Source organism: Lissotriton helveticus, chromosome 1_1 (assembly GCF_964261635.1).
Source record: "Lissotriton helveticus chromosome 1_1, aLisHel1.1, whole genome shotgun sequence".
NCBI classification, from domain to species: Eukaryota; Metazoa; Chordata; class Amphibia; order Caudata; family Salamandridae; genus Lissotriton; species Lissotriton helveticus.
Window position 1 is genome coordinate 1,882,938,229 of NC_136057.1, and position 24,649 is coordinate 1,882,962,877.

At 45.3% G+C, this 24,649-nt stretch overlaps 1 protein-coding gene across 1 annotated transcript in view; it reads left to right on the forward strand.

Annotated features, from left to right (window-relative positions):
• Positions 1–24,649, forward strand: part of TADA1 (transcriptional adaptor 1) — a 117,966-nt gene that overhangs the window by 69,634 nt on the left and 23,683 nt on the right. Inside the window, exon 7 of the mRNA XM_078642349.1 lies at positions 16,604–16,766. Within this exon, the coding sequence (XP_078498475.1) occupies positions 16,604–16,766 (163 nt within the window). The remainder of the gene's footprint in view (positions 1–16,603; positions 16,767–24,649) is intronic.

Here is a 24,649-nt window from a genome sequence, read left to right on the forward strand (position 1 = left end):
GAGATGCCTGTTCTAAACCCAGCCTGGAATATGGTCAAAATCTCCTTGTCATCTATCCACCCCTGAACTCTATCTAAGATTATCCTACCCAGCAGTTTTTGTGTGATATCAATCAAACTGATGGGCCTATAATTAGATGGAGTTAACGGACAACCTTTTTTGTGAATAGGGACAATCTCCGCTCCAAGCCAGGTATCAGGCGGGACGTTCCCCTTCAAAATTGCATTAAATAAGACTGCCAGGTACGGTGCCCAGATTTTAGGTTCACACCGGTATAGATCCCCAGGCATCCTATAGAGCACTGGGGCCTTGTTGGGAATTAATTTAACTATCGCAGACCCTACCTCCTTGAGAGAAATGAGCTCTGGCCCATACATTTGAAGTTCGAGTCCGGGGACCAGAGTGTCAATTCATTACAGAATCATGCATTTACTAAGATATTCCATTATTTGATTATCGTATCTGGATTGTTGGGTATATTGGCTCCCTCCCCCCCCTCCCCCAGAATGTTGAAAGAAGCTTTTGGTGCCAGCTTTGCATAGGTGCGATCTTTTAAATGCAATGCAGTGCTTGGTGCTGTCACAGATAAATCAGTCTCACTCTGTTTGGGTTTTGGATGTAGTATTGTAAATCTGTCCTTCCCCAATATGTTCTACCAGTCATCAACTCTTCTGGAGCTGCTTTATCCCACCTGCCTTATCTGTGTTTTTGCCGAGAGATATGTTCATCAAGAAACAACCAAAATGTGAGCCTGTCCTTTGAGAAGGCTATTGTTTCAGTCATATTAGCAAGATTCGACATGCTGAACAGATGAGCTTAAGAAATTGTCTCTCTCCACCTTTTGAAATTTAGTTGAAGATTAGATTTATCAATGTTTAAAATAGTGAATATAGCATCCTTGTCTTGTTTGTTGCTTCATTATAAATAGGGCTCCCGGTTTTCAGTTTTTACGGATTTATACATATAAATACAGACGGAAAACAAGTTTTCCTTTGTCTGTATTTATATATATAAATGGGAAAATACAAGTAAATTTTGCTGTGCTGGCGCTGGTGTCTCCCTCTCCTTAGAGGGTTAACCGCATGCGCGCTAGCGGTTTTCCCGCTGCGCGCTGCGATTTTGAAAATCCCGCGTTACGTGACACGGTCAGCTCGTCATACGCGTAGCGCAGGTAACGCTCATGACGAGCTGACCTTGTCATGAGCGCTGAAGGGGTTAAGAGGCGTCAGCCCGGGCTGTGACGCACCTGAGTACTTCACAGGTTTTTGAAAGACCAAAATCGCCGGCCACAAGGGATTTGTGACGTCGCCCCTTGCCCCTAAACCCTGAGACGTGCCACCTGTGAACCCAGACCGCAGTACCTTCTTCTGTCCCCAGAGGGCCGAGCCGGGAATCAATTGCAAGGATTCTCCCTTTTAAATCACAGGGCAGGGAGCCCTCTTTCTTTCCCCCCGCAAATTCACCTTTTAACATCAGTGGGGGCCAGCACCCTTACTCGAGTGCACCCCCGCATTAGGCACAGACAGTGGCGGTTTTTGTGTGAGGGCGTCGGGGCTCCGCCCCCGTCACTTTCACCCCCTGGGTCGGCATTGGGATAGTCAGTGTAAATTAAAAATGATTGAATTTGTCCGTTTTCATTTTTATTTTAATTCAAAAACACAAGACACACGCACCTTGTCTTTATTGCTGTGGGTCGACTTGATTTCTAATGAGTCTCGTTTGTGTGTGTGTCACTGCAAGCGGCGCTGATCCACATTCACATTCCCTAAAGCTGCTTGTGGGGGGCCCTGCTGAGTCTTTTGCCGGGCGGACGAGCTCAAAGTCAGCTAGGCAAAAGACTTAGCCTCCGGGACCAGTCTCCACCCCCTGATGCGTAGAAGTGAAGTTTGCCCCGGGCGCTTCAGGCTGAAGCCCTGTAGTGCCAGGGGCTTCACGTCAGTCAGGGGATGGAGAAGAGTGTTACCCCACCCTTTCCCAACTCCTCCCTGTGAGAAGTTGGGAAAGGGTGGGGTAGAGGCTGCAGGCAGGCGAGATGGGAGCAGAAGATTCGAGTCTGCGCAGATTGTCATCATGATTCCTGAAGACACACTGCGCTGACTCGAGGTGTCTGCTTCCCGCGTTTTGGTAACTGCAGGCCGGGTGTGGACACCAGTAACAGCTCCAGCGTCAATTCTTGATTGGACGGCCAAGGATGCATGGATTTGGGCATTACTTAGAAGAAGTCCGATCCCGACGGTTCCCAAGTGGACCAGGCAGCACCAAGCTCTGGTAGGTGAGTAAAGAAAAGCAAAGTGGTCCATACATCTGCAAAGCAAAACAGAATCACCGCCAGTGACCAAACATGTTGCTTTGACAGTGAATCTGATTAGTCAAACGAAGTCCGGACTCACTCAGCAGTGCCATGAGCAGGGAGTTTAATTTGGGTATTAACCCCTTCACTGCGGCGGCTATTCCGCCGCAGTGCTAAGGGGGCGGAGCGGCCGCGCGGCAGCCGCATGCTGGTGACGGAAGCGCTCCGTCATCAGCCGCGGTTGGGCTGTGCTCATGACGGAGCGGTTCCGTCATGGCCCAGCCCGCTCAATAGAACGCCTAGCGCAGGCGCGGAATCTGCGCCTCGCAGGCGCGGCGGCAGGGCCTTGACGGAACCGCTCCGTCATCAGCACAGCGCCACCGCAGCTGATGACGGAGCGGTTCCGTCATCAGCGTGCAAAGGGTTAATGGCTAAGGTGTGCTAGCTGGATGAGTACAATGTATTTCGTTTTCAAAGTTTTCAGCTCTGAATTCCTAACTCATCTCATAGGAAAAGGGGAGGCCCGGAGTGTCAGAGGGAAGATATTACTATTTATCACTGCCCATAAAAGCGTCTCCATTAATAATTATTCTGACTCCTGCTCGGCCCATAACAATGGCCTATTCTGAGGGGTCATCAGGCCTCCATCTGTTCGAGTCTCCTGACTGGGTGTGAGCAGCCAGGAGCCTCACATCTAGAAGCAAATGCCACAGATGGGAAACAAAGGCTCACACCTGTTATCACTTCACACATACTTCAGAGAGGCATCTTTTCACTTTGTTCAGGCAGCTGAAGGCAGTGTGAGTTTCTCTCAGTGGGGCTGTATGGTGTTCAGTGGGGAGAGGATGTGGCACTCTGCCAATGACAGAAACTGCAAGGCTCTGAGACAAACGGCTTGTGATAGCACTTTTAAGCATATTTGGGACATTTTGCAAATGGCAAAGGTTGTTTTCAGATGAATGTATAGTGTTGACCAATAACAACTGAGCGCATGTGTGCATTGTCAATTTAAATAAATGTGGAAAAATACTAGCTGTAGCGTCGTCTTTTGCTTGCGGCAAAAATAAATGTGGATAAATACAGAAAAAATGCCTGAAAAATAAATATGGATAAATAGAGACGGAAATGGCAAAAAAATAAATACCGTATAACCGGGAGCCCTAATTATAAATGTGTAATTTTCCTTTTAATGCTATCGCCGTGGTAGCGCCACAATAGCATCATAGCTGGGTGCCAGGCACAGATCAACAGGAATTGTTTTCGTTTTTATCCAGCGGAAGCCATTGTACTGAAGAATCATTCACTGTTACTACTGTGAAACCTTCAGCTGCGTAAATTCTCTAAGAACCATTTAAACAAATGTTTGTTGTTTCAAAATTGCATGCAGCTGAGAATGCTAAAAGTACAAGTGTTACAAGCGGCTTTAGCAAAAACTGACGTATAAATGTGCAGACACTCTCTGAGGTCACCTGTACCGAAGAAGCAGGATCCTAATTTAGCAGTTTTTATTATCTGCAGCATTGCTCCACTATTAAGTGGTGAAAGTCCATGTCTCTCTATTGATGGTGTCTCTCTTTCTTATGGCGACGAGACTGATCTGGTCTTTATCGCAATGGTGCATCTGTCTCAGCCTGGTGTTTCTATTGGCTAACAATGCTGACGTTCTCCTGTCTACTTCTGGTCTACCAGTAAAACTCTTAGTAGAAGCCACTGTGGTCCCAAGCTGACTCCACAAGAGGAGATAATATTATATTTGGTTATCTTTGGATAACTGGACTATTTTACCTCCAACTCATCACTGTCCTATGGAGGCCATATTTGGTTTGTTTCAGCCACATAGCTTGTAATCCAGGGTCAACTGTCTGCTTTATAGCAACATCATCCCCTACATCATGAGGCAGATGAAAATAAATTAAGCGCTTCTTCCCTTCAAACAACTTTAAGTGAGACCGTCAAGCCATTTTCACGCCTCATATCAACTTTAGAAATTTAACTTTATCTGGTGTACCTGCTTCTCCACCTGTCTGCCCACTGTGCAATTGGATCCAGAAAGATTCCTCACATTATTCTTCTGAACTGGTTTGTATTATTTATCTTGTTGTCTGTTTGACCCTCCGATTTCTCCTCTTTTGGAATCTTCACATCGATTGTGAATTAAATGGTCTGGTGGCAAAATAAAAATAAGCATTGACAAAGTTAATAGACCTTACCAATGTGACCTATTAGCTTTGACAATTTTATTTTGTCATGTTGCATAACATCCGGAATGCTGTGCAATGCTGCAAAACAAAAAAAGCCTATGACCCAGCCGCCCGCATCGTTTTGTAGGCACGAACTCCTAGCATGCTTGAACTTACAAAATGACAGGCGTTTTCTTTTCTTTTGTTACAAATCAGAGTTGGATTGGTAAATAAAAACGTTCAAACAGAGCAGAGGGAGAAACCAAAGGTAAATAGCTCAAAAACGTAAGCTCTCTAATGGTGTGCTTTACACAAAAATAAAAATTAGTGCAAGTCATGGAAGCAGTGATGCCAGTCAGTCAAAAAGATTGTAATGAGGAAATGCTCCATGGGAGGTACAAACACAAGATTAACAAGCTGGACACATATAAGAAACAAGCAGATGAGTGACTAGGAATGGCAACCAATGGTAAGCAATGGGCAGACTCCATGTCTCTCTGTTCTTGGTAAATGAAAATGTGCCTCGCATGCGCTGTCTAGTAGCTTTAATCTAATGACTCATGTTTTGTAATAACTTTGTATTCATGTTCCTTGCCCCATTTTTGGGCAAAGACCCATCCATTGAACCTCATAGGCAAAGCTCATTTGAGATACTATCATACACGTTGACATTTGTTATGGAACCGAGAGGTGGGCATGCTTAGATTGCTACAAAACGGTGCCAAATGTATATGAAAACCAGATGGAAGTTGTAGCAAAGGTTACAGAAGTTACAAAATTAGATAAATCGGTATTATTTTTCATGTCGAAAGCAGTGTTCGTCTCATTGGTTGGGTTTGTATTAGTGATCTTTTATTGTAAGGCTGCATCTTAGCTGAACCTGTAGGTTTCATGCTGAGGGTCAAACATTGAAGCTGTTTTGAGCCTTTAATGGGCATGGCAGTCATCGCAAGATATTCAAGTAGTTCCACATGTTTTCATTTTCAAAGTCTGTTATGGTAACTTTTCCTTAGGCGAAGGTGCTTTGGCATTTAATCCCCTTTTATGAGTGCCATGATAAACTTTTGAAATGTGCTTTACCTTTTGATTGCTCCCCTATCTAAATGAGGAGTGCTGCAGGCAGTACTGCACCATCACATTTTTCACTTGATATATTTTGTCTAGTAAAACATACAGAAATTTACTGGGGGAAAGTCTCCATACAATTTCCCATTTTTCTTGAGGATACACCGAATCTAAAGTATTCACCTAACGTGTTAATACCCTTACACTGCAGTATTTACTGGTCCAGTGAATGTCTCTGTCCCTCAAACCTACACTTCAAATTGGGGTTTTAGTGCGAGAGAATGCTTGAGAGAGTTCATTGCTGTAATCTAAATACAGTGGAGGTACTTGTCAACCAATCCCAAAGCCTGCTTCTTCTGTTTACTTGTGAAACATTGCAAAACTATGCTTTTGGTGTAAGGTTTGCTCACAGTTGGACATTCCTTTGACTTCTTAAAGACACGCCTTTTTCGTCAGCATCAACTACCGAAAGTATGCTCTTTCACTCCGTCTTCCCTTTTTAGCATTGCCATTGTGGTTTGATGTGGAAAAATCAACCGAAACAGAATTGCAAGTGCAAAACAATTTGAAAAACCACAAAAAAGATTGCTTGAGGCAAGACTTTGAGGATGCCAAACAAACACAAAGTCACGAGTTAGAAATGAAGTGTTGCTTTGTTTTGTCTCATTTTTCCAACATAAAGAGTTCTCTGAGTGGGTGATGAAACGTATTGGACAGTTTCACTTGCAGGCAAAACAGTTTTGCTTCACTCTCGGGTTGTGTTGCTTGTGAAATTTGTTAGTATTATTTTTAATTGAATATATATATATATATATATATGCTTTGTAAGCCTTCATTGCTTGCAGTTTCTATTCTAACCAACCCTCTCAATTCAAAGTTAAGTCTGTGTTTCCACTGCCTAGAAATGGAAAACGTCCTAGCTTTGGTCACATGGTAGCCCAGTGGCCAAAGCCGATGAGTTTCGTTTCTTAACCTGTGGGCTGGAGACCAATGGGGGTCCGCAAATCCTTCTCAGGGTGTCCGTGACTGCTTAGAAAAATTATTCATAGTAACAGATTAATAAAGTATATATATTAATGCACCATTGCCAATTTTAAAACGTTTTGTAAATGTGAAGGAATTTGAAATAGGAGGCTAAAAATTAAAAAGTTGAGATTCTCCGATTCATTTGTGGGACAGTGCAAGTGCATCAAACAGAATATAGTCTGTCTGATGGGTTGCCTTAATTGAATTAGGAATGCTCCATCCTTCCCATTAAATAGTGACTTTTTAGGTCTGGGCTCTAGACGGTGTGCAAAGGACTACAGAGAGAGGGAGAGACATAGTATCTACTGTTGTGAGCGCATTGTCGTTCTCCCCATTTGTTAGAGGAATACATGCCTCCTCCGGTGTTTAGTCCTCCCTGAGTTCACTGCCCAACTTCTTTTAACCATGTGCCGCGGCCATTGTAGGGCAGTGTTTCGGGACTGCTTTGTTTGTTTGAGCACTTAACACAAGCGCTCGTCTTTACAGTTGCTCCGTTTATGTGAATCCAGCTCCCCGCCACATGGAACGCTCCACTGCTCCTTCTCCCCCACTGCCCCTTCTCCCCCACTGCCTCGCTTTAATGACGGTAAGAAGTGCCCACCTCTTATCTTACCCTGTGCCACTGCCTGGCTCCCGTTCTGTCTGCAATAGGATTAAATGAAGCACATCTCTGGTTAGACCACGCAAGCAGCCGATCTGTCATAAGTTGTGCTCACAAGTACGGTACTAATGTTTATTTGTTTTATCTGTCTTGAAAGGATAAAAGTCGCAGTCAGCTTAGCGAAGGCATGAATCTGACCGGCCGGTACAAAGAATCTGCAGAGCACTCTCGCAAGTACACGTTCCTCTCCGTACAACTTGCTGCGCACACAATAACAAACCTGCAGTACCTGTGCGGTGCATTTCTTGGCATTAATAGCTCTTCCTGGTTTTTTGGAGTCATCCCTTGCTTGCAAGTATAGATCTTGTAGGCATTAGTTTACCAGTTCCTTTGCTCCTTCACAAAAATGGTCCGTCCTTGATTTCATGGCCATGGCTCTTATTCTCAAATGACGAATGTATGTTATTTATAATACCGCTGTCTTTTTCCCGCAGGGGAATCACAACACGGTCGGAACAGCGACTTGGGGTGTGGGGGGGCGCTGGATGTCCAACTCCTGTCTGTGCGGATTATAGGGAAGGTGTTGGATTTTATATCGAACCGACCCCCCCTTCTGTGAGATTGTGGGATGTAGTCTAGTGGTTGGGGGTGGAGTGAAAGGGAGGAGCAGGAACGGGAGGAGCCAGGGACAGGAACTAAGGTAGTTAGAGTAGGGACAGGGTGTAAGCTGGATGTACCAAATAGAGCTCCAGTGAACTGTGACCAGAGTCTGTGATTATTCGTAGCACGATGCTACAACTGGCGACGAGGGTAGGATGGGCATGAAAGCAGCCCACAGAATCCCACAAGAGTGCCCTGTCCCGTGCAGCGCCGAAAGGAAGAAAACGCTGCTGTGTGGAGCTGCCGCCTGAGGAGACAGGCCAGCAGCAGGTGACCCTGTCCCTCCCAGTGGTGGCGAGGGAGTGAAGAGGGAGCTGCAGCAACGAGCGCTGAAACGCTCGAGAGAGGTGTAGCAGCGAGCGCTGGAACGCTCAAGGAAAGAGAGAGCCGTTAGCGCCGAAACGTGACCCCGCCGGATGCGTGTGATCCGGCGTGTGCGGAGCAAACAGAAGTCGGGAGCCCACTCCGACTCTGCCCAGTGTCCCCAAGAAGCGCAGGACTACTGCCCTGGGTGAAGGAAGCTGCCCCAAAGAAGTCCGGCGGTCAGCGCAGCCGAGCGCGTTAGAGTCGGAGCTCGAATGCCATCCGACGTAGGGGAACCTCACGCCTAATGCGTGAGCTTCGGCACTCTGTCGCCGAAGGAGCGCGGGACCCTGCAAAGTGAGGCGGGAGCCCACCCCAACCTCACCTGACGGTGGCAGAGACTGAAGAGAGCAAAGTCCAAAGTGTGCTGACCCCTGGATCGACTGCCGGTGAGTCCCAAGTGAAGGAGCTGGGGCTGAATGAGCAGAGGAAAAGTAGTGCATGCAGATAGCAATGGCGGCCATCTTAAAGTCAGGCAGTTTCCAGGACAGACCCCTTGGCCAGGGTGGGGCGGCCATCTTAAGGTCAGGCATAGTGAATAACACGTGGAAACAACACGCACGAGCTGCAGGGAGACCCCTGACAAGCGTGAGACGACGCAGATGAACAAGAATTACTAAACAAGCACGAGCCAAGGCAAAAGTGGCGCATGAAACAAGCTCACAAACAAGTAAACAAACATTGGCGAATGCAAGAGACCGATAAAAGCAACGGCAAAACCGCGACAGCACGACAAGCACACGCAAGTGCCAAGGTCACAATAAATAATCACGAGTAAATGCAAGGAGCGCAATGTGTAGACAAGCAGATGCCGGAAACAGAAATGAAATAAGCACCAGCAAATGCCAGAGACAAGCAAAGGAAACGGTGAGCACGAACATGCACTAACACAGGTGACGAGAAAGGAAATGAACAAATGTAACTATTGGCAACGAGCACTGGCACATACACGACTCACAGCACGCCAGTGCCGGAAACGAGCGAAGACTGCACTGTACATAAACAAGCACGGATGTCCACAAGCTCTGAAGTCAGCGAGCACAAGCAAACGCAGATCCCGAATGTAACAAGCACGAGCAAAGACAAGTGCCACATGAAGACAAACAATCAAAAGTAACGGGAGCTGAGAAGACAAATGAGCCACAAGCTTCATTAACTGGCACCTGTGGAGACCGTTGCGAAGCTTACCAACCTCCGAGGAAACAACCAGACCAAGGACCTCAGCCAAAGGTGATCAGCAAATAAGACGGGAAGCAAAGCGAACAATCCTGCAACGGTAGCAGACAGAAACTTCCTTCCCTCATGGCGGTGGATACAGCAACCCATCGGTCCAATCCCTGCATTGAAGTACCGCCTCCAGTGACACAGACTGACGGTCAGAGTTTGGGCCTCAAATGGAACCGGTGGCTGGAATCATTGGACGATTTCCTCGACGCGATCGGTGAACGAAGAGATAGAAAATGTCTGCCACTACTTCTCCAGCTGATAGGTCATGAGGGCCGACGTTTAGTCAGAACATTCCCTGAAAAAGACACAGAGACCTATGAGAGACTCCAAAAGAAGCTACGTACCCATTTCCATGCACCGGTAGACGTGGATCATGCTCGCATCACCTTCACCACTGCACGGCAGGAACCTGGAGAACCATTGCCAAATTTCATCGCCCGGTTGCAAAGCTTGGTGCCCGGTTGCTTCTTCAATATATTTACAAATGAAGAAGCCATTCGGCTCGGATAATAGAAGGCTGTTCAAATGCAGACACGAAGCGCAAGATGCTTCAGGGGCAGTGGTCGCTAAGGAGAATCATCAGAGGGGCCGAGGTTGGAGTGCGGGTCGAAGCAAGAGACATATCGAAAGAATTGCACCCGAAGGCAAGACACAAAAGTACCAGGAAAGAGACTTCCCTCATGTCTGGGAACAAAGCCCAAGAAACAAACAAAACTAGAAAGAGGGAGGGTGAAGGCAGACCAGAGAGAAGACCAAGGGAGAGACAAAGTGACATGGAGTACTCCGAGTCAACAATACAACAGACCGGGACAATCCAGGATCGTGAGAGTCTCACTGACGCAACCTCAAGGAGTCATTCAAAGTATGGCACAAACTACTCTGAAGAAGATGAAGTGTCAAGTGGGACAGATTGCACCCATGGACAAGATGGCAATCTGCACAACAAGCGAGCAAGAAAGACAGACTACAGCAGATGGGACCAATCCTGTCAACACTGGAAATCGGCACACGAACACCCACGAGCATCCTCTCACTGTTCGCCAAATTCTGCAGATGAGTCGGAGGAAGCAGCAAGCGGTGGGACACACAAGCGAAGAGAAGAAACTGACCACATGAGGAGTGGTAAACCACTCAGACACCGAAAAGGGAGAGGCATGTGCACTCGAGACAGTCATGACAATGAGAAAACGGAGAAGAGACAATTGATGTCACGTGAGAGGGGCAGAGACCAAATGTTCCAAGATCAAACGAAAGAAGTAAACGCGTGGTTAGCAAACAACCTTTCCACAGCAACAACACAGAAGACACGTAAAGAGACATACCCACAGGAATGTCCTACAGATAGCTCTGACTCCAGAAGCATATCATCACAGACTACCAATGCAAGAAACTTACCAGTCAAGACAACCCCAAAGGAGCGTTCTCAAAGGGAATCAGCGACCGATCCCTCCGACTGGGAAAGCATGTCTGTCCAATCACTCGGGTCAACAAAGTCATGGTCCCGACCACGTCCATGGCCTCAATCACCCGAACGCAGTCATCGCCATATCAAGACATGGGTAACATACCGTCACCCCTGATGGGGTCAGCGAGGCTAACTCAAAGGACTGACAGAAGGAAAACAAAGAGATGGGACAGCACCTACCAGGTGGAAAAGGACTATCCTGTCACCCTGCAAGGAAGACCAGATGTGGTGAAAGAGATAGATTGTCACCGGCCGAGAGAGAAACAGGTACATGCCCGTATGACCAAGGGATACACCAATCGCGAACACGAGTGGGTGAGACAAACCGAGGCGGCAAATGAGTCCAAGAACCAAACCAGGACACCCATCTCAGATAGTACGTTAACGTCTGGCGGGACCGACGGTGAACAGAAGAGCAGTGCTGATCCCAACCTGACAAGACAAAAGGAAGTAGCCGAACATGTGGGAGCTCGGAAGAGAACCAGAACGTCATCCACTCATGAGGGAGATCGAACGTCAATAGAACAAGAGCCACCAAAGAAAACAGACTGTCACTGCCGAGCTGAGCCAGTAGCAGTCACACAACAAGAAAGAAACATGGTAGCCGCGGAACCTGAGCATAAGCAACTCATACGCAATGGTCTGCGTCCTCAAAAGTGCAATCCCGTAGTCAAGGATGACCTTGTTAAGACGACAGAAAGATCGACCAAAGCTAGGTCCACCACTAATTCGACACTACTGATGCTTGACGAACAGACTGTCCGCCGACCTGTGCGGCTGATTGAAGAATTGCGAACATTGTGGAAACTAAGTTCATTTTGTTAAGAAAGGGGGAGATGTGAGATTGTGGGATGTAGTCTAGTGGTTGGGGTGGAGTGAAAGGGAGGAGCAGGAACGGGAGGAGCCAGGGACAGGAACTAAGGTAGTTAGAGTAGGGACAGGGTGTAAGCTGGATGTACCAAATAGAGCTCCAGTGAACTGTGACCAGAGTCTGTGATTATTTGTAGCACGATGCTACACCTTCCCGCGGCAATTCGTTGTTTCGACTTGCGTTGTGATTACCGGCGGGGAGAAAGATTTGTGGTAAACGTTGTTTACCCCAAATGACACTACATTATGGTCATGGAAGCTTTTCATTTAAAACGTGTCTTTATTTCTTCAATATCAGTAACAGTCTTTTGTGCAAGGGAAATCCTAAACAGTTGGAGTACACATTGCATTCAAGAAGTGCCTATTGTTTGAAGGCTTTCACATTTTAAAAATAACGTACTTTTCTTAAAGGAATTATGAAAAATGTAAAACAAACTAAAAAAGCAGATGAAGCCCTTGCCATGCGGCATATTAAAGTGGTTCACCCATTTCCTGTACACAATTGAAACAATGTTGTCTTGGTTGGAAAAATTGCTTTTTTTCGGCAAACGTTTGTGGAATTTGCAAACGAGACCGATCTGTTATGTTTGTGTGGGGCCAGAAAATAAGGATTCCTACAGGAACGGGTTATAAAAATACCAATGTAACTCTGCTCCAATATTCAGGCAATTCTCGTGATCGGCCAGCAGGTGCTGCCATATCTCTATGTTCTTCCTTTAATCTTGGCAGCCGAGCATTCGCTGGAGGGATGGATTTTGATTGTATTGTCAGTCGCCCTCTACGATCGTACCATATCCAAGGAGCGCTTCGTTTAATAGAAACATAAGACAACAACAGCATCCAAATGACATATAGACGTTTATAGCCCAACATGACGGGCAGAGAAACTTTAAAACACCTTTTTAAAAAAGTTCTGCTAAATGTCCGCTTCGGTAGTTTATTTTTAGGGAGTTTCATTGGTCGAGGTAGTTTGGGAGCGCAAATCGCATTCTCAGAAATTCAAGGTTCTCCGCCATGGCCATCTTTAAATTCATAAAGATGAGAATCTCTCTGCCTACTTGCTGATTCCCAAAACACATTTTAAATTGAGAGGATATCTTTATTTTTGCAAATCATTTCATAACAAAATATACATGTCTGAAAACTCTTTCCATATTTTTTGGGTAATCGATCCAATTAGAATTACACTTTTACCCTAGAAAATACCTTGGCTGCAAAGAGTACTTTATTCTCCTTTTCTACAAGTAAAAGTTAGCAAGTACCAGTGCAGATCGTAATCATCCTCTTTAGAGGAGAATGTTAACACTGCCACCTTAAGGAATCCACGTTCACAGATTGCACCAGGCAGGTTAGTCTATTTTTCTGGTCTTTGTTGCAAAGATCCCTGTTATTTGTTCCTTTGTAGCTTTATTTTTTCAGAATTTTTTTAAAAAGGGTTCATCTAATTAAAAACTTGATGTCGTAAGAAGACATCTCTTACACGTTAATGAATAATTTTGACAAGTTTGAAACGTTCTTAGATTGTCTCGGGGTAGTGTCACGACTCAGATATTCTATAGCTATTATGCCAGGTTCTGATAAATCACAGATTGTCTGAAGTTGAGCATATGGAACACTCTTTCAATAGGTGACTTGTGGTTTTGAAACGTGGGGTTATTCTGCTGTCTGGTTCATGTTTGCATAGCTGCCAAGGTTTCAGATTGCTATGTGTGACATTTTCATAATGTCACTGTAATTATGAGTGACATTTCAACGACTATGTGTGACACTTTCTTGCGAGCAAAATCAAGCAGGGAACCGTATCAATATCAGAAATTACACCCATTTGAGCAACGAGATACTCTTAAGAAGTCAGTAAACTAAAGCGTGCAACAGGACTAAACACTTCCTGACTAGGTAAAGCACTTGGTACATGTTTCACTGCGAATTAGATTTGGTCCCAAAATCTTACTACATAAACAATAAAAACACTTCAAATTTTTTTTTTTTTTTTTAACAGCCTGCACTTAATGAGTTACAGATATGTGTGCCTTCCCACCATATCTTTTTACACACCCTTTTGTGAAGCATATGTTGCAAAAAGTGCTTCATTTTTCCCAAAGACCCATTTGGGTGCCTGGCCTGATAAAGAACCAAAATATTGAACAATCAGGGTGAAATCCACAGCACTGATTTTCGTCAAGGTCAACAGCTTTTTCTTTTGAGTCTGGGCGAGGCAGAGAACTGCGACCATACTCCTAATAAGATTGCACATGCTGCCCACTGTGCACTGATTTCAGTAGCCACAGGACTCGGATCCTGAAGCTCAGTCTGCTCTGATTTTTCTTTAGAATTATTACTTTCATCCTATGCTAAATATAATATTATGGCTGTTTTGCACTGATTATGAAAGCTACTCTGCACGAATGGGGATTTCCACTTTTCACTAATTCTCAGCGTTATTCTGTCTTTAGGATTTCCACTGTGAGGCTGAGAAGCCTAGGCCATGCCAACTCAGTAAAAAGAGCCAAACTGACCGTTTCTGCCTGGAATCATCTTCTGCACTGCACAGTAGTGTTGTCACTGTCTGGGATGCCTTGCTAGCATTTAAAACCGAAGACAAGGCATCACCAGATGAAAGTGTCACTCATAGTCGTTGAAATGTCACTCATAATTACACTGACATTATGAAAATGTCACACATAGCAATCTGAAACCTTGGCAGCTATGCGGTTGGGGCTTGATTGATTGATTCAAAGTTCTTTTTTTTTTTGTGCTACTTTAGAGACATTTATTAATGTTGTCCTATATTTACAGCTTTAACATCGGAGTAAAACACCCAGAGTGAATTGCCGTCTGATGTGGGCTGTCTGTAGGGCTTTTCCCTATGAAAATGAACGCAAAACAAAGTATGCCAGCACTTGCCTCTCCGAGCTTGGCCCGGCTGAAATCTAGATCAGCAATTATTTCTTGCCAGCTCGCAACACTCCTCCACTAATTCCCGCTTTCTGAATCCGGTCAGACCTCACTTCTAGGATCATTCAGGAGGTGAGGTCACATGACATTCCCCGCAGCGCCACAGCCACTAGAATGTCGCAACGCGACACAGCCGAGGGCAGCAGGCCCCGCCCGGGTGTCTCGCTTTTGCGCGCACACAGAATTAGTGTGGGGGGGGGGTGAAGTCATCGGGTGGGAATTTCCTGCAGCCAGGGTTATGAAGATACCTTGTTCAGCGAACTCCCGGGACGGCAAAAAGGCAAAAAATCTGCGGGGAGCACTGGCAGAGCTGGCGCAAGTGTCACCGGCGCGCCGGGCGCTCTGTTAGCAGCCGTTTCAGCGCTGGAGCCTGCAACAGAAGAGTGGCATTAAAATGCGTGACAATGCATTTCAGTACGGTGATGCGGAACACGGCACTGAAATGCGATAGTGTCACGCCTGATGCGTGACACTTGGCAGGCCTGCGTTTGGGGGCGTGGTAGGTACAGTACCAAACCAGCAGGTCACATTTCCCTTATTATCAAGCAGTTCTGACAAGACAAACAAGAAGGCAAATGTCCCTTATACAGAGAAGGTGAAGCACGGGCAGCTGCACTGAAAGGTTCACTTGAAGGCAGAGCATGTGTGTGAGTAAGCAGCAGTACAAGCTTCCGCAGCATGAACAGAATCAGTGCAACTTACCTTTCACAGACGACTGTCAAAGCACAGACAGAAGCAGTGCAAGCATAGCTCTTACACAGGTCACTTCGTACATAAATGCACACAAACGCTGACATTCACTAAGGTTGTACTGTTGTCAGCGTAAATGCGAGATGCTCACATAGTGCAAGATTCTCCTAGTCCGCAAAGGCTCAGGTATCATCAGTTACAACATCAGTTTCGCACGGAATAGGTGGCAGTAGAGAAAACCATCCTTTGCAGGCATAGCTAGTGCAGCTCAGCAAGCAGCAGTGAAAGCTTTCTACATGCATATGCCCACAGACGTCCATGATACAAAGAACATACAGCATCCATATCCGGCCTCACGTACACAATGGAACAGCACAGATAACTATGGGAAGAGATTGACAGCCTGTCATTTCAACTTTATTGCTGGTCAAGTAAACTCTACATGCAAGTCAAAGTAATTTTAAAGCTCTGAAAAAGTGGTATTAGTAGTGTAAATATCGTGACTTGACCTACGTTTGCAAGTGAAATTAGTGCGAATTGTTATACCTCCTCCAATCTGGGTTTCCTCTTATTGTAGGCAGGTTTTACATCAATTTATATAGAATGTAGAAAATCAACTGTGTATAAAAGCGTTATTTATTATAAGGGAAAAGCACACAAGTGGAAGCATTTTCATACCTTTCACCAAAAACTGCAAATATGACTTGTAAACCCTTAATGTCAGTAAAGAAGGACGTGGCTTTAGAATGATATTGCATAGAAAGCTCATAGGAAGAGGCCACATGTAGGACTTTTTTGGCCCTTAAGATACAGAGGACGAATAAAAGTAGTGCAAGGGTTAATTGCTATAAAGCCATACCCAGCACAAATATAACTGCAGAAAACTCGATCTAAACAAAAGGTTTAATCAATCTTAATAATTGGCTGTGAATATACAGAAAGGTGAAAAACACCTCTCTTGAAGGGAACAAAGGTAAGCTTTACAGTTGTTTGGTTGTGTGCAATGTTTCTATTTCCATCAAGTGCTATGTTTTGCACAGTAAGATCCACCACAGTGGCAGTTTTTCTGCAAGTAAAAATGCACGTTTTTTAAATTTTGTATTCATAATGGCTGGGGTTCTCTCATGTTTTGTGCTTTGATCCATTATAACTTGGTTTATTTTGAAATGGGTGGTATTGGATGTGAGAGTAACAAATGTCTTTATGTTCAGTCCCGCTACCGGCATATCCCCTCCGGCTGGACCAAATCCATCTTCCAACCTGCACCCAGATGAAGCTGAACAGCAGGCTGCCCTTCTCCTGGCATGCTCAGGAGATATTCTGCCAGCCAGTCTGCCTCCAGTGAATATGTACGACCTTTTGGAAGCATTGCAGGTGAGTGTAGCGACTGTGCATACACCTTCAGTTCAAGACAAAGGGCCTCATTACGATGCCGGTCAAACGAGCATCTGACTAGCATCGTAGCGGGATTGGGACCAACGGAGAAGTAGTCGGAGGTCCCACCCATCAAATTATAATCTGACTGCCGTGTAGGCAGTCAGAATTGTAACTTTTTGTATTGCGGCTCGTGCTGCAGCCCACAAAGGACTATTTCACAAGCCTCAGTGGATAAAGGATTGTTGACAAACATCCATGCCATGTGTGCCAGGCACCATGTGTTGCCTGGCACACAGGCATGGATGGGAGGGGGGAGGGGGGGGCGGAGGAGGGGGAAAGTGGGTACCAAGGGTACCCCACTGGGTCCATAGCGGTGGCCCATGGGGTGCCTGCTTGGGGCCCCCAAAGTCTGCAGGGCCCCCCAAAATCCCATTATTGCTGCCTTTTCATGGCAGTCGGAAAGCCATGAAAAGGCAGTCAGAATGGCCGTCGTAATCCCTACAACATCGTCCAGCCAGGCACTGTCCCTATTTTAGGGATTACGAACTGTCTGACTGGCTCCTTGAGCCCGTCGGAAGAGTCGGTCGGTCCCTCAGACCGATGCGGTCCGACCTACCGCGGCACCAGATGTCAGACAGACCAACACTACTGGCCTGTCTGTGGCTGCCTGACCGACATCCTAATCTGGTTTAAAGTGTTGCACTTGCTAGAATGATGTTTACAGATTCCATTAGTGTTGCTAAGTTACGTATTATTATTATTTTATGTGTATATTATATGTGCTGCTTCATCTCGATGGCTGCGTCTATGTGAACCGACTAATGTTGGCAGAGAGGTGCCCAGTTGATTTCAAGTAGAGAAGAACCGCTAGTTCCAGTTGGAATGCTGGATTACCTAAATGTTCTTGTAGAGGTTTGCTGCTTACTGCTGGCTCAACACTACCTGGATTTCAAATAGTGTGGCTTTACCCAAAGTAGGTTCGCTCTGGGTCATTTTCTATTAAAATACGTTTATCAAATTTGCTTCGGTTTAAAAGGGTCCCTACCCTTTTTCAGACTCACACTATTTTGTTCCTGTGTTTAAAAGTTTTGCCTTTTTAAGATTTTCCATTGCACTTTTTCCACCTGTTATGTTTTTTTGTAGCTACTCTGGCGATGCAGAGCGCTTATCCTTTTGAAATGCGACTTCCATTTCTGGATGCTTAAAGCATTCGCAAAATCAGAGCAACTAAAATAACATAAGTTAGCAAAATAATTACAAAACATAAAATTAAATGATTGTACTGGGACTGACCTATCTCAAAATATTTAAGATGGGTAAGTCCCTTGGGAAACAAAATGTTCCAAAGTGTAATTTGTTTACGCCTGAACGGGAAAATAATAATCATGCTAAATAAATAAGACGGAAATTCAAGGAAGAATTGCAATCCTAAAATGACATCACTTTATCTCTCACTGTGACCGAAATACAATTATTTGATGAAAGTGAAAAAAACAATTCTCTACCTTCTTGTTTTTATATTGTAAGCTGCGCCGCAAAGACTGGTTAATCTTACCGTTCTCATTGTAAGGATTTTTATTATTTCAACAATAAAAACATGCTGTATACTGGCAATTCTCTACAGTACCTCTAGATAGAAAAAAAATATTCTTTTGCCTTATTTAAAATCTTGGACTGTATATGTAACACCAAGACCCTGGAGAAGTGTGGTGCAGCAGCCAGGGCAGCTGACTTCGGAGCACAGGGTTCACTGTTCGATCCCCAGCTCTGGAAGCAGCTTAGCTCAGCACGACGGTCCCCAGCGCCTTGAGACCCGTAAGGGTGAGTAGTTCACACTTTACAAATACGGATTTATATTTAACATTTACCCTAGTCAAAATTTTTACTTTTCCGTTAGACTTAATAGACAGTCTCCCATATTTCTGATCATTTGGAGCTTAATATGAAAAGGAGTGAGATTTTGAAAGAAAGTATTTTAAGACCTTCTAAAGTTTCTTTTAGTAGAGAGGGTGAGAGGTGAGAAACCATTTCAGCCTCTTTCCATGCAAAATTGTGTGTAGCTTGTACCAAGTATGGAGCCGGTGGCATCCCTGCCCATGCAAAATCGCACTTATGGCTAAGGAAGTGATTAGCTCTTCTAACCTTAATCATTAAATCTACCAAACCAATCAACACTTCTACTCCCTTTTCTTGCTACCATACCCCACTAAACCTATTGAGTGGACTGTGGCTAACTTGCTACTAGAATGTATGGAATTCAATTTCCTTGGCTCCATTTCAAGTCAAGTCACCTCTGTGCTGGCTGAACATTTGATGGTGGTTGATGATGCTGTATTTCGTCCCTGATTTTACTATATCTGTCAGTTGCTTTTGACACAGTTGACCATTCAAATTTGGGCGGCTGGGAGGTTTGAATGGTCAACTGTGTTTGATCCTTCCTAATTGATAGATCTCGAGCTGCAAAACTAAGAGCATTCAAGTCTGTTCCCTGGGTCGTACTTTCTGCTTTATCACTCCACCATATTGGTCAACCTACATTTGACACCCGTGGCTCATCTTCAGAGTAAGATGGGGTTTTTCCCTTCTTCACATATGCAGACCGGTATTGTTGGACACCTGGGGACAGGGGTAGTCTTTTTTCCTGCCAGACTTTCCTTTAGATTTGGAATAAAGATAAATTCAGACGGCTTTAATTTGAACCCATCCCATACGGAGATTCGTCTCACCAACTCTACTCCAAAAACATGTGTTGTAAGCTTGTGGCCCAGTTCTGTCAGTGCTTGACACATTCCAGCTGATGCAGTCTGGAATTTAAGGATAACCAGTGACTCAAGTTTGACATTAGAAAAACCGATTTATTGTTCACATCTATTTTTATTGATTTTATAAAAGAGACCCTAGAACAGCAACTCTCATCTACATCCAAAGGCATGTGAGGGCAACACAGGGGGAGGGAGTATGGGGGAATTGAGGCCAACAAGCCTACTGGTCAAGGGTAGATGGGGGTGGGGGGGAGTGGGAGCGCTCTACTTCCCTGTCCCCAGACAAGTCCAGTGTACATCCTCATTGAACTAGATGTGTCAAGTCTAAGAGGGTCCACAACCGTAAAGGATCAGATATAAGGAACTCCCCACCCAAACCTAGCCAGCCCCAGTCCCAACATACTCAATCCGGAAATAAATGTCGATACAGCCCTCTCCTCAGGCAGGGCGATTGACCTCACTCTCCCTTCCGACGTGGCTGCCTGGGCTCCTCATTCCTTGGTGCTCGATCCATTCTGCCACTGCTTCGGAGTGCTCAAAAAACCAGGCCCTCCCATTTGCCACTACGCAGAGACGTGCAGGAAAGAGCATTGAATATTTACTCGTTTCACTCAGAGGAACGACCTCCTCTGCTTTTGCAGAGGGTGAAGTCTTGGAAAAGGTTATGTCTGTGTTCTCATAGCGGAGGGGGGCCCCCGTCCTGGCATTCTGGAGGATGACATCTCTTTCCCGAAAGTTCAGAACTCTGGCCAGCATCGGCCACGGAGGAGCACCTGGCTTGGGACAGCCACCCGGGACCCTATGTACTTGTTCGATGACAAAGAACTTGTTGAGGCCTTTAGGCTGTAGGTGCTTTAGGATAAGGTCTTCAACAAATAGGTCAGGGGACTGCCCCTCTGATTTCTCTGGAACACCCAGAATGCAGAGTTTGTTGTGCCGTAGACGGCCTTCGCAGTCGTCCAGTTTTAAGTCTGTGAGTTTACGGAAGTCTTGCAAGTCGCTGAATTCTCCTTGAAGCTGTGTGACATCTCCGACGAGACTCACAGCGGTTATCTCCACCTGTATGACCTTCTTGTTCAGCTTACCCAGATCTGCATTGATGAGGTTCATGTCGATGGCCATGGTGTCCATTTTATGTTCAAGGGAGGTTTTGACTCCAGTGATAGCTTTCATGACGTCTTTCAGTGATAACTCCTGCTCCTCCTCACATGGGCCACCCTGGGAGGCCCCTCCGGACAGTCTGCTCTATTGCGCGTCTTTGGGAACCGTGTAGCTGTCCAGTTTATTGGTTTGCGCCACCCTGAGCCTCCGGGCCCCAGAGCCTTTACTCCGATCCATTTCGCTGCTTAATTGTTACTCAGGCCCTTCCAGGTTACACAGGGTAGGCGTCTGTTCAGGCCTCTCTACCAGCTGGTAAATCAGTGGTCTTGTAGGCCCCAATGGTTCAGGTGAAGGGAAAATTAACACAGTCTCTGATACCCCATGAGGAGCCCACCTCTATGTATTGGAGTTGCAAGTGCAGAACCTGGTTTCAGAGTCGAAACACTAGCCTCCTTGGATCCGAAGCTCCCTCCCACCTGGGTCGGCACTGGCCCTTGGCCCTGCTCCCTTACTGTCTGCCAGGGGCGAATGACCCCATCCGCATGTCCCAGTGGTGATGGTATACAGGACCTCTTCTGCCCCAGATCGGGTCGCAGCTCGCACAGGTGCAACACTTCCTGGGTATTTGCTGGTGTTACGTGTCACCGCTTTAACACAGTGGGTCCCCACACGCAGAGCCCAGCAGCCACCGTCCAAGTTTGCCGTGGTGGGTGAGCAAGATGGCGCGTCACCAGCCTTTGCAGCGCATTTTCGCCACTCGCCGAGTGTAAGCCCACCTCGCAGTGATGGCGCTCTACCCGGGCCCCTCTTGCCAGACGGAGCTTCTTCCCCGGACCTCACCCGCCTACGGGTCACGGTGGGGTCCCGATCCTCACAGCGCGGTTTGCTATCCTCCCACAGCGGCGATATGCCCCAGGCCTCGCGCCGCCGCGGGAAGTCCCCCGCACAGTTGAGCCATGCCCCGGAATACCCTCCTTAATGAAGCTGCAGAGGCAGAACTCTTTAAAGATTATCGCAATGGCCCCCCCACCCCCTTCTGTTGCCGACTCTATTTAATTGCTGCGTAGTGTAGCCCTGGGGTAGTGCTAACTACGATTCAGCAACTGAGTCCTGTGTGAGCCAGGTTTCCGTTAGAAACAATGCATCCGAGGATTTCTCTAGTAGTAGGTCAAAGACCTCGGCATGGTGCTTGGCCAGGGGCTGACAATTCAGGCTGAGAAATCTGAACTCAGAAATGTGGTGAGGAGGACTTGAGCTTAAACCTCCTGCTCTTATTTTAAATGCACATGGTTTCCAGTAAAAAGGACCCCTTAGTGGGGACCAGGCGTGATTGACACAGGTAGAACATTGTGCTTCAAGAGACAAGAGCTCATTTCGCGAGTATGGGAACCCATGTCTAATTACTCGGGTAGAGTGCCTGACGCCGTCCAGACGCAGATGGGCTTGCATTTGGGGCGCCAGCGGCCCGCCCGTTGCACGCATCCTCGGCGCATCCACGCTGCAGTGTGCTTCAAATAGCGGGTGGGCAACAACTGGCTCCTCCCGTTAAGCGTCTGATTGGCCCGAGTCAGCCAATCGGCTCTAATCCCTGTCCGTAAGCGGAAGCAAAATGCTTCTGTTTTCAAGATAGCAATACATTTTCTTTACCGAAACATCAAAGTTTAAAATAACTTTTAAAAGTCTAAGTAGTATGAGGGTATGAGGATTTTAAAAGTGAAAGCAATCTTTACGTAAGACAAAACATCTAAAGGACTAAACCTTTTTGCCTACAGAGCGATTGTAATTTTGAGCAAATGATTTTCGCTTCTTTCAAATCAGTTTGTGGCGGAGACTGGACAAACTACATTCAATATGGCAACCAGAGAATTTTCTGACACAATAATATTTATATGTTCTATTTTCCAATGTTTGTTCCACCCCATTTATTAAATAACTGTCCTTTGCAACTGGACACGTTTATATATTTTCCATATGCCCATGTTTATCTTAATTAAATTATAACATTTCAGGAAATCTAACCGTATCAGCTGGTTCAAAATTGGTATTTCCTACATAGTCAACATTTTCCCTTATTTTTGAGAGGTTCATAACGTGTTTATTTACAGTAATACGGGGTTAACATTTTGTTGCTGAGAGTGTGAAATAATGTTGAAGTTTGTAGATGCATAGCCATAACCTATTCTCAGTATGTACAGATTAACATTTACAAAGCCAATAGCTCTCGCGTCACAGAGACCAACTGGCTTTGTCAATACTTGTTTTAATTTTGTCATGTTGTACTGCTTCGCAACTGCAGTACTGCACCGCTTATAGTTAAAAAAATGCTATGACTCGGTCAACGTTGTCATGATAGTGTTTTTTTTTAATGTTTCAACCATGCTTCATCGCAGCCCCGCTGCTGCACACCATCGCTAAGTATTGGCTTTGCCAGTGCTCGTTTGTCTCAGTTACTGTCTGTATACACTGTAGACACTGACGCATACTTGTGTATGTTTTGGCTTAATCGATTCCTCTTTGATGCCACACCACAGCTTTTGCCCAGTATGTAGGCCCAGCCAGATGCCACCCCACAGTCCCAGAAGTATACCCCAAGCCTGTTTCTCGTCTTACCAGCTTTGTCAGTGTTTCATGTTACACGTGCATATCCCATCATGCATGAATGTTTCATTTTGTTTCTGCTTCCTCTCGATTTCAATAGGTGTTATTCTATCACTTACAACAGGAACCCATTTTGCAACAAAAACTAATTTGAAGGTGCTTACTTTTCAGTGTTGCATTATGGTATTGGTTGCCTTTTGACAGATCGGATCAGAGTTCAAGAGAAGAAACATCTATATAATGGGACTACGTGACATTAATTTCGATCTTACTTTTGACAAATGTACATTAAACTTGAATGTGGAGCTTTTCTTTTAGGCTTCTGTTTGCTGGGTGGGTCCATTGAGATTTACTATGATAGCTCGCTTTATATCCCAATAATTTGAAGCACTCCTGTATTATGCTTTGTGCACAGTGCCCAAAAACAACCCCTGGTAGAGACTTCTGATGCAGCTCTCCCAAGAAATCAGTTTTTTGTGCCAACCAATGGTATTTCTCATCATTGGCACAAAGGCTATATTTAAGTCTTCATCTTAATCAAAAGTCTTTTTAAGTTTTCTGCCTGTCTTCACAGTATGATACTTCACATCTTCAGGTTTAGATAGCAGGACGTCCTTGAAGCCATCTTTCATTATAACTTTCCTCTCATCATTGTATTGTTGTCTTCAGTGGTTTCGCGCTCCATGACCCCTCAGTTGTTCAACTGAAGGAATGAATAACAAACACTTGCAGTATGTTATACCATTTTTTTTTGTGTGTTTTCATGTGACTGTTTTGGTGCCCTTTGTGAGAAGTTGGCCTGGCATATGCTGTTCACTATTCTAGTGGGCACCTTGCATTAGTCCAAACGACCCTTATTGATGGTAGGTTTAAAGACAACCTATATAGAAACCTATCCTAGTGGTAGCTGTGGAGAGCAGCTAAGTCTTGAAGGAATGTAAAGCAGCTTGTTTTACCAGTCTGTAATCTCATGAATGACCAAATGAAAGGCGAACCACACCAGGTATATATATAAAATATATGTATGTATTCTCTTCCAGAGGATCCTCATCAATAGTCATAAGCACTGAATATTCCCGCCCATATGCGGGGACCCCGGAAATAATATAAAATTATATATGGAAATCATATATATCTAGCTCTACATATATGTATGTACATATATCATTTTTTCTCACACCAATGCAGCCCAAGACTGAAGCTAAGCAATGTAATTATCCATAAAATGACTGTATTTGCAAGTATATACAAAACACACATTAGGTCAAATAGCACTTGAACTCTGTATTTTAATGAGCAAAACACTCATGTATCATGAAAATTGCAAATAAACCAGACATTGTTAGCCCACAGGCTGCATTGTAAAGCAATAGCATAGAAAATTAAAGCATTTTCAACAAAAACTGGCACCGTGCCTTT